This window comes from Psammomys obesus, unplaced genomic scaffold (assembly GCF_907164565.1).
Source record: "Psammomys obesus unplaced genomic scaffold, mPsaObe1.curated_primary_1811, whole genome shotgun sequence".
Taxonomy (NCBI): domain Eukaryota; kingdom Metazoa; phylum Chordata; class Mammalia; order Rodentia; family Muridae; genus Psammomys; species Psammomys obesus.
This window is the reverse complement of record NW_026590905.1, coordinates 604,545-618,739: the sequence shown is the minus strand read 5'-3', so window position 1 is coordinate 618,739 and position 14,195 is coordinate 604,545. Positions and strand designations below refer to the sequence as shown.

At 57.1% G+C, this 14,195-nt stretch overlaps 2 protein-coding genes across 4 annotated transcripts in view; both read left to right on the top strand.

Moving 5' to 3' along the window:
- Positions 1 to 267: 267 nt before the first annotated feature.
- On the top strand, positions 268 to 6,148 carry Gpr162 (G protein-coupled receptor 162). Its single transcript, XM_055609467.1, has 5 exons — positions 268 to 527; positions 2,049 to 3,346; positions 3,964 to 4,153; positions 4,701 to 4,858; positions 5,121 to 6,148. The coding sequence occupies exons 2-5, from the start codon at positions 2,480 to 2,482 to the stop codon at positions 5,670 to 5,672; spliced, it is 1,767 nt and encodes a 588-aa protein (XP_055465442.1). The 5' UTR covers positions 268 to 527; positions 2,049 to 2,479; the 3' UTR covers positions 5,673 to 6,148.
- Positions 6,149 to 6,629: 481 nt separating this feature from the next.
- P3h3 (prolyl 3-hydroxylase 3) overlaps positions 6,630 to 14,195 on the top strand; it is a 14,783-nt gene continuing 7,217 nt past the window's right edge. Inside the window, exons 1-10 of one of the 3 annotated variants that reach the window (XM_055609455.1) lie at positions 6,630 to 7,139; positions 8,040 to 8,192; positions 8,630 to 8,828; positions 8,916 to 9,047; positions 9,163 to 9,306; positions 9,463 to 9,599; positions 10,236 to 10,325; positions 11,760 to 11,812; positions 11,902 to 11,969; positions 12,178 to 12,302. In XM_055609455.1, coding sequence (XP_055465430.1) covers positions 6,648 to 7,139; positions 8,040 to 8,192; positions 8,630 to 8,828; positions 8,916 to 9,047; positions 9,163 to 9,306; positions 9,463 to 9,599; positions 10,236 to 10,325; positions 11,760 to 11,812; positions 11,902 to 11,969; positions 12,178 to 12,302 — 1,593 coding nt within the window. In that variant the 5' untranslated portion in view covers positions 6,630 to 6,647. Of the gene's footprint in view, positions 7,140 to 7,418; positions 7,462 to 8,039; positions 8,193 to 8,629; positions 8,829 to 8,915; positions 9,048 to 9,162; positions 9,307 to 9,462; positions 9,600 to 10,235; positions 10,326 to 11,759; positions 11,813 to 11,901; positions 11,970 to 12,177; positions 12,303 to 14,195 lie in introns of those variants that run through there. The other 2 variants (XM_055609457.1, XM_055609456.1) reach the window with 2 other exon arrangements.

Below are 14,195 nucleotides of genomic sequence, written 5' to 3'. Positions count from 1 at the left end.
ACGGTCACACACTCTTCCTCCCTCCTGAACAGCTCCTCAGTCCCGAACACCACCAGCTGCCTCTTCGGGGCTCATTCGTGTTGAAAAACAAAACAAAAAAACCCAAAAACAAAAAACGGGGATAGGGTGGGGGTAGGACACCAACCGCCTCACCAATGAAGCCCGCTCCCCGCCGTCCTCCTCGCCCCCTCCCTCCCCGCGCCTTCCTTGCCCCTCCTCCTCTAAGTCACCGCCGTCCAGTTTCCCCGCCCCACCCTCGCCATCACCCCCCCCCCGACCCCGAGGCTGGCCAGAGGCTCCCTAACCCCGGGATCGCAGGCCGATGACCCCGAGAGACAGGGGCCTCGAGGGGCCGCAAGCCAGCGCGCCGCGGGCTGAGCCCGAGAGGCCGGGCTGGGGGGAGGGAGGCCCGGAGGGAGGGAGCGAAGGAAGGAGGAGGGCTGGCGAGCCGGAGCCGGCAAGCGGCGGGAGCCCGGGCGAGCCTCGTCGGGAGTGCATCTCCCCAGCAGAGCTGGACGCAGCCTGAGGTAGGAGGACCCCTGCCCGGTCCCTCTCCTGTCTCCGCTCCCCACACCCCATCGCCCCGCTAGAAGCCTCCGCGCCCCTCCTCCCCAGCCACCTGCTGTTTCTGCCCTGAAGAAACCCTAGGTGACGGGAGGGAGGAGCCGCCTGACCTTATCCCCATCAAGGCGAAGGGCGAGGGACCCCTGTCGGCCAGGAAGCCCCCAATCCTCCTCCCCTTCCCTTTTCGGTCTGTCCTTCACCTCCTCTCTCTGTCCTTCACGTCTTTCTTCTTCCCTCCCTTTCTGACTCTCCCACTCCTTCTTTCGGAGCCACCAACTGGGTCTGGGGGTGGGATGAGAGTGGGTGGGAAGGGGTCCAGAGGCTGTCGGAGAGGGCAGTGGGGGGCATCCGGACCAATCCCCTACACCTCCCCCTGGCTGTCCATTGCCATGGCAACTAGGATGTACTGGGCTGGCGGGGGGGGGGGGCAAAGGTGGGGGTGGACTGCGACCTCCTGGGGAGAGCCGGGATCTAAGGTTCTTCGCGGAAATAGACCGTGGCACGGCTGTGCCCCCTCCCCCACCCCTTTGCCTCGAAGCCACTCTGCCGGTCCTTACAGCTCCTACTCTGTCCAGTGACCTGTTCCTTAGGTCTCGCTGAACTGTGTCACGAAGATCATTGCCCTCCTCTTCCCTCCCGTCAGAGAGAAACTGAGGCTCTGGGGGGTGAGGCGGGGGAAAGAGACCCAAGGTCTCCTAGTGAGGACAGCTAGCCTAATGAAGGTCGGTTTTTTTTTTTCCTCAGGCTCTCTGTCCCCCTGCTCCCTACTTCCACCATCCTCCTTCCCACTCCCCTCCCTCCAATATCTCCTCCCCAGGGGTTTCTGAACTGTTCCTTCTATTTTCAGATACTGGCACTTTCCCCCCTCTCTCCTCTGCTCAAACTCCCCTCCTTCTGCATGGTGGTGCCCCCTCTTTCCATTTCTGGATGCTTCTGATGTCAGCGGCTCCCCCGCCTTCAGGTTCCCTAGCTACCCACCGCTATGGTCCTAGCCTCCTTTCTCCCATTTTCCCTGGGTAGCTGAAGGGGTGAAAATTCAGGCTGGGCGCAAAGACTACGGCGTCTGGGAGAATGGCACATGGGAGAAGGGTTCCTGCTTTAACGTGAGCCCCGAATGAAAGAACACATCACCACGGTGTCTCCCGTTGGCGACATGAAGAAAGATCTGGGGACATGGAGACAGGGTTTGGTCGTTCTGGGCGCAGGCTATTATAAGAAGGAAACTTGGAATTCCAAAGCAGGGAGAAAGAGCTAAAAAAGAATGGAGACGAGGAGCCTGTCCCATGTAGTCTGGAAATATAGGAGGGCTTATCCGTGTGGGTAAGTGGGCATCTATCTGATTTAAGGCAGGAGGATGCTCTGAATGACCCCAGTGACCCTCAGCAAGCAATCATTTCTATAGTTTCAAAAGAAAGGGGCTACCAGTGAGCTAGAGGGCAGCACAGGCCTAATTTTTGCCCCTTCCATCTCATCCTCCCTCACAGCTGGTCCAGGTGACTGAGCTCCACCCTTGCGCACCAAGACGCCCCCCAACGGTCAAGACTCACAGGAGAGAGAGACCTGGAAATCCCAGCATGAGAATCAGAGTTCCCCGGCCAGCCTCATAGATGGGAAAGCAGCCAGCTCGCCTCCCCCTTCAATTACGGGGATAATTAAGAAAAGAAGCCCCACCCAACATGGAGGCGGAGGACTGCCACCTGCTTTGAGTCTCTTGCCTTCTCCCCTGCCCTGCCCACCCGGCCTTGGCTGGGTCGGTCATGCAATGCTGAGCAGTGAGGAAGACCCGGGGTCCGCCTGCCTGGCTCCCGGGCAAGGACTGTGGGCATCATGGGGGCTTGTGTGAGCGGGGCTCCAGGGTGAGACCTAGCCCCCGCCCCCAGAAATTCCAGGGGGTGGGGGTGGGGCCAGGGATAGAATGGCTCGGGCTGGGTTGGGGGCAGAAGAGGCCTCCCTACGCTCAAACGCATTGTCCTGGCTGGCCTGTGGGCTCCTGGCCCTGCTGGCCAATGCCTGGATCATCCTTAGCATCTCAGCCAAACAGCAGAAGCACAAGCCGCTGGAGTTACTGCTCTGCTTCCTGGCCGGCACACACATCCTCATGGCGGCCGTGCCCCTCACCACCTTTGCCGTGGTGCAGCTCCGGCGCCAGGCTTCGTCTGACTATGACTGGAACGAGAGCATCTGCAAGGTCTTTGTCTCCACCTACTACACGCTGGCCCTGGCCACCTGCTTCACCGTCGCCTCGCTCTCCTACCATCGCATGTGGATGGTGCGCTGGCCTGTGAACTACCGCCTCAGCAACGCCAAGAAGCAGGCGCTTCATGCCGTCATGGGCATCTGGATGGTCAGCTTCATCCTCTCCACGCTGCCCTCCATCGGCTGGCACAACAACGGAGAACGCTACTACGCCCGAGGCTGCCAGTTCATAGTCTCCAAGATCGGCCTCGGTTTCGGCGTTTGCTTCAGCCTCTTGCTTCTCGGGGGCATTGTCATGGGATTGGTCTGCGTGGCTATCACGTTCTATCAGACGCTGTGGGCCCGACCCCGGAGGGCTCGGCAGGCCCGGAGAGCGGGGGGCGGTGTGGGAGCCAAAGCGGGTGGGCTGGGGGGCTTGGGTACCCGGCCAGCTTTTGAGGTGCCAGCCATTGTGGTGGAGGACACTCGAGGGAAGAGGAGGTCCTCCCTGGACGGCTCTGAATCTGCCAAGACATCCTTGCAGGTCACCAACTTGGTCAGCGCCATCGTCTTTCTCTACGACTCCCTCACGGGGGTGCCCATCTTGGTGAGACTGGGGTTGCTTAACCTGTCCTTAACTCCAGGCCCCTCTGACTCCATCAGCCGCACAGAAGCTCCGTCACGTTTCCTCCAGTTCCATCACCCACCATCCTCCCCTCTCCCCGTCCCCTGACACTTTGGTTCCCTGTCTCTACCGTCCACCCTCACCTCCCACTACTGAATCTCCCAGCTCCAGCAGCCGTCCTTCCCTTCCACTTCTATCCTCCAGCCCGCCACCCATCCTGCCTCTCCTGTCACCCGGCTGCCCTCAGCCGTTCCCTATTCCCTAATTCTCTGAGTGGAAACCCCGGGCTCACCCCCACCACCCTCTCCAGCCCCTTTCCTGGCTTTCTCTCAGTCTTTTGAGTTTCTTGCAGTCTTCCCCTCCCCCTCTTTCTCTCTCTGCCTCTCTGGATGCCTGTCTTGATCTGTCTATCCCTCCCCTGCTCCCCCCCACCCCATGCCAGCATTTTGTCTACAACAAAACTTCTTGACTTTCCTCATTCGGTCCCTTGCCGATGCTCACCCCACCTCCCTTCCTAGCCTCCTGTATTAGGGTGGTTGTCAGGAGTAGGCAGGGCCCGGGCTCTCCGGCCTGACCAGTCACTCCCTCTTCCCTGCCAGGTCGTGAGCTTCTTCTCCTTGAAGTCAGATTCAGCCCCGCCCTGGATGGTGCTGGCTGTGCTGTGGTGCTCCATGGCACAGACTCTGCTCCTGCCCTCCTTCATCTGGTCCTGTGAGCGCTACCGTGCGGACGTGCGCACAGTGTGGGAGCAGTGTGTGGCTATCATGTCTGAGGACGATGGCGATGACGGTCAGAGCTGGGGACGGGCCCTTTTCTTTCCTGGACAGCTACCTCCGATTTTCTGTCCTTTCCACTGCCGGTCTCCTTGAGGAGATGTGCTGCCCTGGGGCGCCCCCTGCTGGCCGAAGCTGGAGCCAACTCCAGGCTCCCCATAGCCTGGTCAGGCGCTCCGCCTTGCTACCTTCTGCGCTGAGGAGCCTTTCACTAGGCCTCTGCTCCAATCTAGGAGCCTACACTGCCCAGCTGGGTCCGTGCCAAGCACAGCTCCAGAGAAAGGGTCTTCAGTCCTAAAGCAAGGAAGGCGTGGCATTACAGGGAAGCTAAGCTTCCTGAAAGAGATCCCCTGCCCTTGGGACAATTCTTGGAGAAGAACGAGCAAAAATGTCTCTATAAAGGCCCAGGGAGTCAGTGAATGTAGCAAAGCTGGCCTTTTCCTTGATCCTCCTGGTGCTTACAGACTAACGGGAACCAAAGGGTCCTCCAGGACTTCATGATGGGGATGGCGAGAGGTTGGGGGTTCCTGGCCTCTAACCGATCTGCTCTTTCTCTCTCCTAGATGGGGCCTGTGAGGACTACACAGACGGCCGAGTGTGCAAAATTCGTTTTGATGCTAACGGGGCCACAGGCTCAGGGAGCCGGGACCCCACCCAGGTGAAGCTGCTGCCTGGACGGCACATGCTTTTTCCACCTCTTGAGAGAGTACACTATTTACAGGTATGGCGCAGGATTCCCTCCACTCTAGTCCCCTGCACCGCTTCTCCATGGCTTTGGACTGCAGGCTTGGGGGGGGGGGGGCAGATGAAGGAAAGACAAGGGGAAGAAAGGTTCCCTCTGACCTTTCGGAACCAGGTTTGCCCACTGGAGTAAACGCTTCGGAGAAACGGGAGAGCGTGAAGCCATCTTGCAGGGTTTGGTTTCTGCCACCTCTACCTTTGTCTCTGCAGCACCTCCAGGTCTCACCTGCTCCTCTTCCCAGGTCCCCTTGTCCCGCCGACTGTCCCATGATGAGACCAACATCTTTTCTACTCCTCGGGTACCAGGCTCCTTCCTGCACAAATGGTCATCGTCTGACGATATCCGGGTCCTCCCAGCCCACAGCCGAGCCCTTGGGGGGCCTCCTGAATACCTGGGACAGAGACACAGGCTGGAGGATGAGGATGATGAGGAAGAAGCTGAAGGTGGGGGCTTAGCCAGCCTTCGCCAGTTCCTAGAAAGCGGGGTTCTGGGGTCAGGTGGGGGACCCCCACGAGGTCCTGGCTTCTTCCGGGAGGAGATCACCACCTTCATCGATGAGACACCTCTGCCTTCTCCAACTGCCTCACCAGGACCATCTCCCCGTAGGCCTAGGCCACTGGGCTTTTCACCTCGACGACTCTCCCTTGGGTCTCCTGATAGCCGAGCGGTCGGACTTCCTTTGGGGCTAAGTGCAGGAAGACGCTGTTCCCTGACAGGGAGTGAGGGGAGTTCAAGGGCTTGGGGACGACCCTGGGGCCCAGGCAACCCCATCTTCCCCCAGCTGACCCTGTGAGGCCACCTGGGCCTGCTTAACTCAGAGGAGAGAACGAGGGCGAGTGAGTCCTCCTCATTCTGGCCCTGAGCCTACGGCAGCTGCCTCCAGGGAGACAGGGCGCTAGATCTGGGCTCTAGAGGCCCAGCTCTGTCCCATCCAAGTGACCAGATATCCTACTCACCCGTCTTCACCCCTAGCAAAATGTATTAAAAGGATGAAGTGTTGCCATGGAGACCTTGGTGTTCAGCGTCTGCGGTGGCAAATGGTCAGTGGCTTGGGATTGAGGACAAAATGGAGAAGGGGCAGGGGAAAGAGGTTCAGAAACAGACGGCCCAACGTGCAGACAGACACAGGAGAAACCGGCTCAGGAGCATAGGGTCCTGAGGTGGGGCACGCGACACGTGCGTGTGTTCGTCTGAAACGGGAAGGATCTCTGTTTAAGTTAGTAAAAGTGCTCGATCCTCAATCTCCCCTAAATGCGTCCGGGTCCTCATTTTCTGGGGCAGAAAAGTTTTGGTGCCAGGATTGGGGTGTCCCGAGCCCGGAGTCACCCTCTTCCATGCTGCCATTCCAAAGGTCCTTCTCCCAAAGGTGGGCTGGCAGCGGCATGTGGCAGATGAACTTGTGAGGCTCGTCCGCGGTCCTTTTCCAGGACCCTGGGATGGACGGGCGGACACGAGGTTACCCCCACGCCACAGGCGTCCGGAACCCCCATTTCACCCTTCTTCCTCCGCTTCCCTTTCTTCCCCACCCGTCGAGACCCACGCGTCCCGCGGAATCCTCCCTCGGTCTCGCTTCGCTCGCTCTCCCCTGCGGCTGGGCCTAAACCCAGCAACTTTCCTTGGCTCCACTCATCCCTTCTCTCTTCCTCTCCCTCCTCCTCTCCATCTCGCCTTCCTTCTCCTCCCCCTGGCCTCCCCCCCCTTTCCTCTCCCTCCCTCCCTCCCGGCTCCGCATTTCCCTCCGGCAGCGGGGCCCGCGCCTCTGGGCACCATGCTCTGGCTCCTGCGGCTGCTGCTCTGGCTGCTGCTGCCTCCCCCCGGCTCCCCCGAGCCTCCCGAGCCCCCGGGCCTGGCCCAGCTGTCTCCGGGGGCGCCTCCCCAGGCCCCGGACTTGCTCTACGCCGACGGGCTGCGAGCCTACTCGGCCGGGGCTTGGGGACCCGCCGTGGCGCTGCTCAGAGAGGCGCTGCGGAGCCGGGCAGCGCTGGGCCTCGCCCGGCGGGACTGCGGGGCGAGCTGTGCCACCGAGCCCGGCGCCGCGCTCCCCGCCCAGCCCCTCGGCGCCCCGCAGCCCGTGTCGGGCTCCGGGACCTGGGAACCGCTGCTCCTGCGCGCCACGCTCCGGCGCGCCGAGTGCCTGACCCAGTGCGCGGCGCGGAGGCTGGGCCCGGGGGGCGCGGCGCGGCTCCGCGTGGGGGGCGCGCTGCGGGACGCCTTCCGCCGACGGGAGCCTTACAACTACCTGCAGAGGGCCTACTACCAGGTGCGGGAGCCAGGCAGGGCGCCACCCAGAGCCCGGTGGCTTGTCTTACTTGCTGCCGACCAGGAGAGGGCGAGATGCTCGCCGCCCAGACTCTTAGGGTGGAGTCGCAGGGGTGGGGGACTCAGGGTACCAGTCAAAACGCTGGCCGGTTCTGTGGCGGCCGCAGAGCGGGGGTCAAGTTGGAATGGGAGCCAAGTGGGGGCCAAGTTGGAACGAAGAGGAGTGAGAGTCCAGCGAGTGTGGAGGGGGAGGGCCCCGCAGTTTTATTTTAGCCGGTCTCAGGGAGTGAATGCAACCGCTTCCTAGGTGTGCAAAGCAGATGGTGAGGGGCTCAAACCAGCCATGGGACAGGAAGTGTGTGTGTGTGTGTGTGTGTGTGTGTGTGTTCAAGGCTGTGTGTGAGCCTTCTCAGGGGCAGGATGGAGCTTCGGAAGGGCTGATGGAGGGAGGCGAGGTTTGGAGGAGGTAGCCCAGACAAGGCTGGAATCTGGGTCTGTATGTAGCTGGTAGACAGCTGTTCGGCTTCCAGGCTGGTAGCCGAGGCCTACGTGGCTGGAGGAGGGAGGGCCCAAGTCGCACACACCTCAGCTCAGGGTCCTAGAGGCCTGCAGGTTCTAGTCATTCAATGGCTCCCCCACGGCCCCATCTGCTTTAGCCACTCGTTGTCCCCCAAACTGAGACCCTGAGGTGCTCAGCCCACGGACCCCCCAACTCCAAAGCTTCCAGACTTCCTTTCCTTCTGTGCCAAACTCCACGTTCTGGCTTCCAAGGGATTTGGTGGTTTCCAGGTGGGGCAGTCCTGACTGGCTAGGGGAGGCTAGTGAAGGGACAGAGGGCTGACCGCTGCCGCCCCCCCCCCCCACCTCTGGGCTCTGAGACCTCATCCCTTCGGCTCTGCAGCTGAAGAAGCTGGACCTGGCAGCCTCGGCAGCTCACACCTACTTCGTGGCGAACCCAACACACTTGCAGATGCGGGAAGACATGGCCAAGTACAGGAGGATGTCTGGGGTTCGACCCCAGAGCTTCCAGGACCTGGTGACGCCCCGATACTGGGTGAGACCCTCAGGGCTGCTGGGGTGCTACCAAGCCTGGCCTTATGCAGTCTGAGCATCAGGAGAGAGACTGGGTGCTCTTCCTCAGTGGCCGTGGGTAAAGAGCCTCTCCCTAGTAGCAGGCTTCCTCTGCGGCCACTAACGCTTCGGCTGTTCTAACCTTCTGATTCTGAGGCCACACCTGCCCCTCCTTCTCCGGGTGCGTGAAGCAGGATATGGATTTCATGCTCCAAATAAGGCTGCCGCATCTTTCTATTTCAAACAGTCTCACAGAGTGCAGCCCTGGCTGGCCTCAAAGTCAGTGAGACCCGGTTGTCTCTGCCTCCCCTGTGCCAGGTTGAAATCGTATGCCGTCGTGCCCTTTGACCTCCCCATCTTGTTCGAATACCCTCCCACCACCACCAATCCCGGGTGACTAAATGCTCCCATTGCCCGCAGGCAGCCTATGACACTGGCCTGGAGCTTCTGGGGCAGCAGGAGGCAGCACCGGCACTGCCCAAGCTGGAGGAGGCCCTCCAGGGCAGCCTGGCCCATGTGGAGAGCTGTCGTGCTAGCTGTGAGGGGCCTGAGGAGCAGCAAGGAGCTGAAGAGGATGAGGAGGAAGGGAGCCAAGGGGGCCTGTATGAAGCCATTGCAGGTGAGGGGCTGGACTGTGTGCTCTGGGAGGGCTGTGAGGCCCGGGTTGGAGCACACACCCCCTATGGCTTGTTTGTACTCTCTGCAGGGCACTGGATACGGGTCCTGCGGTGCCGGCAGCACTGTGTGGCGGACACGGCCACCCGTCCTGGTCGCAGCTTCCCTGTCCCCGACTTCCTCCCCAGCCAGCTGAGACGGCTACATGAGGCCTATGCTCAGGGTCAGCTTGGGAAGGATGGACCCTGGGAGGAGTGAAGATTTGTCTCTGATGCCATTCTGTGCCCAGTCTTCTCTCTCCTTTTCACCTGACTCTGCATTGATGGTTTCACTGCCAGGGCCTGTGGGGACCCATTGTTTCAGAATGGTGTCCTTTGGCACCGTTGTGCAAAGCTCGGGAGATGGCTTGCTTCAGCCCTTGTTGCTTCTCGCCTTCCTTTGTTTCCTCCCCTCTTCCTCTTCCTTGAGCCCTGCCACTGAAGGTATGTTTGAGGATGCTTCTGAGAGAAGTGCTGGGTGGGCGCGTCTTGCAGCCAGGCTGGGGCTCCTTGCAGTCGGCAGTCTTCCGGGTGACCTTCAGCTTTCTTCACGCTGACTTCTTTGTTCTTGCCCCCTTCCTACCTTTCCTCCGTCTCCAGTGGGGAATGTGTCTCAGGCGATGGAAAATGTCCTCAGTGTCCTACTCTTCTACCCTGAGGATGAGGCTGCCAAAAAGGCTCTGAACCAGTACCAGACTCGGCTGGGAGAGCCGAGACCCAGCCTGGGACCACGAGAGGTACTCCCTCCCCTCACACTCACGGATAGGTAGGAGCAAGGGAAATATCCTATCCGAGAGTGGCCCAGATTCTATACTTCATCCTAGCTTCTTTGTTCATTTTACTTATTTTCTTTTTTCGTTATTTTTTTTATTTGCTTGCACGTATGTGCTCCACATATGTGTGCCCTCAAAGGTCAGAAAGAGGGCATGTGGAGCTGGGATGGCGGTGCTCTCCTTCAGTCCCAGCAATTTAGGAGGCAGAGGCAGGCAGATCTCTGTGAGTTCAAGGCCAGCCTGAGTGAGTTCTAGAAGAGCCAGAGCAACATAGTGAGGCCTTGTCTCAAAACAAATGAACACGCAAAAGAGGGCACGGGGTGGAATGGAGTGGACATTCCTGAAATGGAGTTTTAGCATGGTTGTGAAGCACCATGTGGGTGCTGAGACCTGAACCTGGGTTCTCTGCAAAATCAGCAATTGCTCTTCACACACACACACACAGTCTCTTAGTTCCTGTCTTACTTTGAGCCCAGACACCGAAAGTTGAATGATTGCAGCATCAGATTTGGTGACAGAACTCAGGAGTGTGCAAACGTCCAGCTCTCCCTTCCTTTCTCCTTCCTATCTCCATTCTCCTCTGTCTCTGCCCCCGCTCAGGACATCCGGCGCTTCATCCTTCGTTCTCTTGGGGAGAAGAGACAGCTCTATTACGCCATGGAGCACCTGGGCGCCAGCTTCAAGGACCCGGTAAGCGGCTGTGTTCTTCTCCCCGGAGAGAGGCACAGCGATGCTGGATGGCCATAGGCCGCTGAGGTCTGTGTGTGTCCTGCTCGCTGCCCACAGCCCCGCAGACTTAACAGAACTCCGACATCCCAGGTTTCCAGGGACCGGCACAGTGTGCCCACGGTTAAAATGGCCTCGGGATCATGCCTGGCTAAGAACCAGTCTTTCTGCCACAGACATTTCCCGGTTAACGGTTTGCCCCTCTCCCAGTTTCTTTACCTGTGAAGCCCGCACTTGCTGCACAGGCCTGTCATTGAAGCTGCGCCATCTGATAAAAAAAAAAAAAGTACATACAGAAAGTGTCGTTGCTGCCGAATCCATTACCCTCCTTTAGTTATGAGGACCGAGCGCAGCGCCGTCGTGACAAAGCTAGGACTTAACCCAGTAGTGACTTGATTGACTTTTTTTTTTTTTTTTTTGAGGGTTTGGATGGCTTAAGTAATCAGTATTTGCCTCGTACGCATACATTCCCAGGGTCCAATCTCCAGCCCTGCAACAAGAAAAAGGAAGGAAAGGAGGGAGAGAGGGAGGAAAGAAGGGAAAACTATTTTGGACCCGCTAGTTCTTGGCTGGAGACCGTCCTGCATCCATGGGTAGCTGTTCAGCTGCCGTCCTGACATCTTCCCAGTAGATGTCGATAGCACATGGATAGCCCTTAAATCATGAAATCAATAGTTCCTAGATGTTGTCTAATGTCCCCTGGGGTGCGGGGGCGGTCAAATCAAATCACTCTCACTGAGAACTGCTGGAGAAAAGCGAGGGCTGTAAAGCTGGTTTAAATCCTACTCTGCCACTTACACGCTGTGTGAAGTTGACCCTGTTATTTGACCTTTGTGTGTCTCAGAACCCTCCACTGAAAAGGGAGCTCATCGGAACTACCTGTTTCCTTAGACTATTACAAACTTTAAGCTGCAAAAAAAATCAGCCGGGCCGTGGTGTGGCCTGCGCCTGTAATCCCAGCACTCAGGGAGGCAGAGGCAGGTAGGTTGCTGTCAGTTCGAGACCAGCCTGGTCTACAGAGCAAGTCCAGGACAGCCAAGACTACACAGAGAAACCCTGTCTCAAAAAAATAAATAAATAAATAAATTAAACCACAAATCTCACTGCATATATAAAGGCTTTAGCACCTGGCAGACAGTACATGCAATGGAAGTCATTGCTCATTACAGTATGGTCTAAAACCTGAGGCCCTACATTCTGTTGTAGCCTTGGCTGTCCTGGACTCCCTTCATAAACCAGGCTGGCCTCGAACTCACAGAGATCCGACTGCCTCTGCCTCCCGAGTGCTGGGATTACAGGCGTATACCATCGCAACAGGCTAGGACCTTCAGATTCTAATGTCAGGAATGTCAGGAGCTAGACATGGAGGGTGATGCTGCCGTTCTTGACTTATCACAGGATTCTTGGACCCCAGAATCTTTCATCCCTAAGGCACTGAGAGAGAAGCTCAGGTAGGGCATGCCCTGTGGTGGGGTTCAAGTGGCCCAGGCTGGGAGGTGAGGGTCTACGCTGTCTACTGAGTACATCTCTCACCCCTGAGAGAGGATCAAGAGAAGAGGCCGTGGGACCAGGAGCCCCCACAGACAAAGCCCTTGACCTACTGGAAGGGTGAGTTCCTTGTATGTATAAAATGGGGGAGGGGGGAGGAGGGGACAGGAGGCGAGGAGGGCGGACAGGAGGTTAGGGGGGTGGGCAGGAAGGTAGAAAGGCAAGGTGGGGGAAGATGAGGAGACAGAAGCCCGAGGGCCTGAAATCTACCAGCTACTGCCCTTCAGGTGGGCCCCAGTGACCTCTGCCCCTGTCCCTCCCCTTGTAGATGTCCTTCTCCTGGAAGGTGTGACCCTCACCCAGGATGCCCAGCAGCTGAATGGGTCCGAGCGAGCCGTGTTGGATGGGCTGCTAACTCCAGCCGAGTGTGGGGCTCTACTGCAGCTGGCCAAGGTATGAGAGTGTGGGGCGTGGGGTTCAGATGCCTGCTCCTTGCTCCTGGCCCATGTCCGCCCAGTGTTCTGTCTGCTTCAAGTGTCTCCTGAAGTCTACATTTTATCTCAGGGTGAACAAGCTCTTTTCCCTCTTTTTATTTACGTACTTATTTTTACATAAACATGGTGAGGTTTTTTTTTTCTTGTGACTTACTCGTATTACTTCATTTAAAGTTATTAGCTATTTATAAAATCTGTTTAAAACTATACTGATGATGTGAGAACAGGTACAGCATGAAAACATCCTGATTTTAGAGGACTGTCTTACCATGACACTGTCCTTTCAACATTTTTAGTGTCAGTTCTGGGTGAACCAGGATGGCCTCTGCCTGTGTCATTCAGCCCTCCTGCCCTGATTCTGTTCTGATGGTGTCTCTCATGTGTACTGTGTGGCTCCCTTCTTTCTTTCTTTCTTTCTTTCTTTCTTTCTTTCTTTCTTTCTTTCTTTCTTTCTTTCTTATTATTATTATTAATTTATTTAGAAACAGGGTCGCACTTGGTAAAACAGGCTGGCCTTTAATTCAGAGAGATCCACTGGCCTCTGCCTCCCCAGTGCTGGGATTAAAGGGGTGCAGCCACCGATCCTGGCTCCCCCTTCTTGAATCCTTATTTGTAGTCTCCTCAAGAGCACTTTCTCAGAGCTATAGTTTTAAAGATAGCTATAGCTTCTGCTCTGGGTGACCACATTCGGAACAAGTGTCTGTACTGTCCTTAACTTAATGAGGTCAGGATGGTTGCTTCTCCTACACCTGCTGACTTCAGTCCTGTATCTGTTTGGGGAGCTGCCGTCCAAAAGATGCCAACTGAAGGGCTGGAGTTTTCTATTTCCACAGGGGTCATTTGCTAGCCTGTGAGTATGGCTGTACCCTGGACTGCTGATGTCCGCAGAGGACTACAGCAGCTTCCAGAGCCTCTAGAACGTTCGGGATGCAGAGGCAGAAGCCATAGCAGCAGCAGTCAGGAACCACGTGCCTCTACTTCCTTCCCCTCTTAAATTTAGCTGATAGGGTGGGTTTTCCTTTTTGAGACAGGGTCTTGCTATGTTGCCCAGGCTGTCCTTAAATTCAGGATCCTCCTATTAGTATCCCCCCCGTGCTGGAATGACAAGCCTTGCAGGTGGACATGCTTTCCAACAAATAGAAGAAAAGACAATACAGAAGAGCAAAGGCATGGGCGGCTATATGTGGAAGGCTCCCTGGCTACCAGAGAATTTGGATGGCGTTCAGGAGTCCTTTCCCAGGCATTTCATCCTCTCCTAGTTCGGTTGAATGACCCATGCACACATGTGGAGGCTGCCATCTGGAGATGCTTTGGTCCTCACTCCAGACCTGGACTCACCCATTATGTATTCATGGAGTGACTGCTGTCAACTAGAAGTGGCGAGATTCTAGGGGAAGGTAGATGAGCAAAGACTGCCCTTCGGAGTCATGTGTAAAGAGGGAAACGGACATGGAGACACATTGAAGCAGGTGTTAGGTTTGATAAAGAGCTGTGTACTATCTACACAGAAGCATTGACATGCAAGGTTCTAGGGGGCTTATCAGAGGGCTGATATTCCAGTTCAGTCTTACACCAGTCTTGCTGTGGTTTGCAGTGCCAGGGGGCTCAAACCTAGAGTATTGCACGGACTAGGCACCATCGGCTCCTTGTGCCAGTCTCATTCATTTATTGTTTTCCTAGCCACTAGGGAGGCCTAGGCAGGAGGATCATCGCTTGGGCTTGGGAGTTTGAAGCCAGCCCAGGTAACATAGAGAGACCCCATCACAAAGGAGAGAAAGAAAGCAGAGAAGGGAGAAGACAAAGGGGAAGAAGAAGAAGAAGAAGAAGAAGAAGAAGAAGAAGAAGAAGAAGA

What these genes read in the sequence shown, in the direction of transcription:
- Gpr162 (XM_055609467.1), top strand. Translation starts at nt 2,480, where the DNA reads ATGGCTCGGGCTGGGTTGGGGGCAGAAGAGGCCTCCCTACGCTCAAAC. An exon ending in TCACGGGGGTGCCCATCTTG is followed by an intron (nt 3,347 to 3,963) that starts GTGAGACTGGGG and finishes CTTCCCTGCCAG; the next exon opens with GTCGTGAGCTTCTTCTCCTT. An exon ending in AGAGAGTACACTATTTACAG is followed by an intron (nt 4,859 to 5,120) that starts GTATGGCGCAGG and finishes TCCTCTTCCCAG; the next exon opens with GTCCCCTTGTCCCGCCGACT.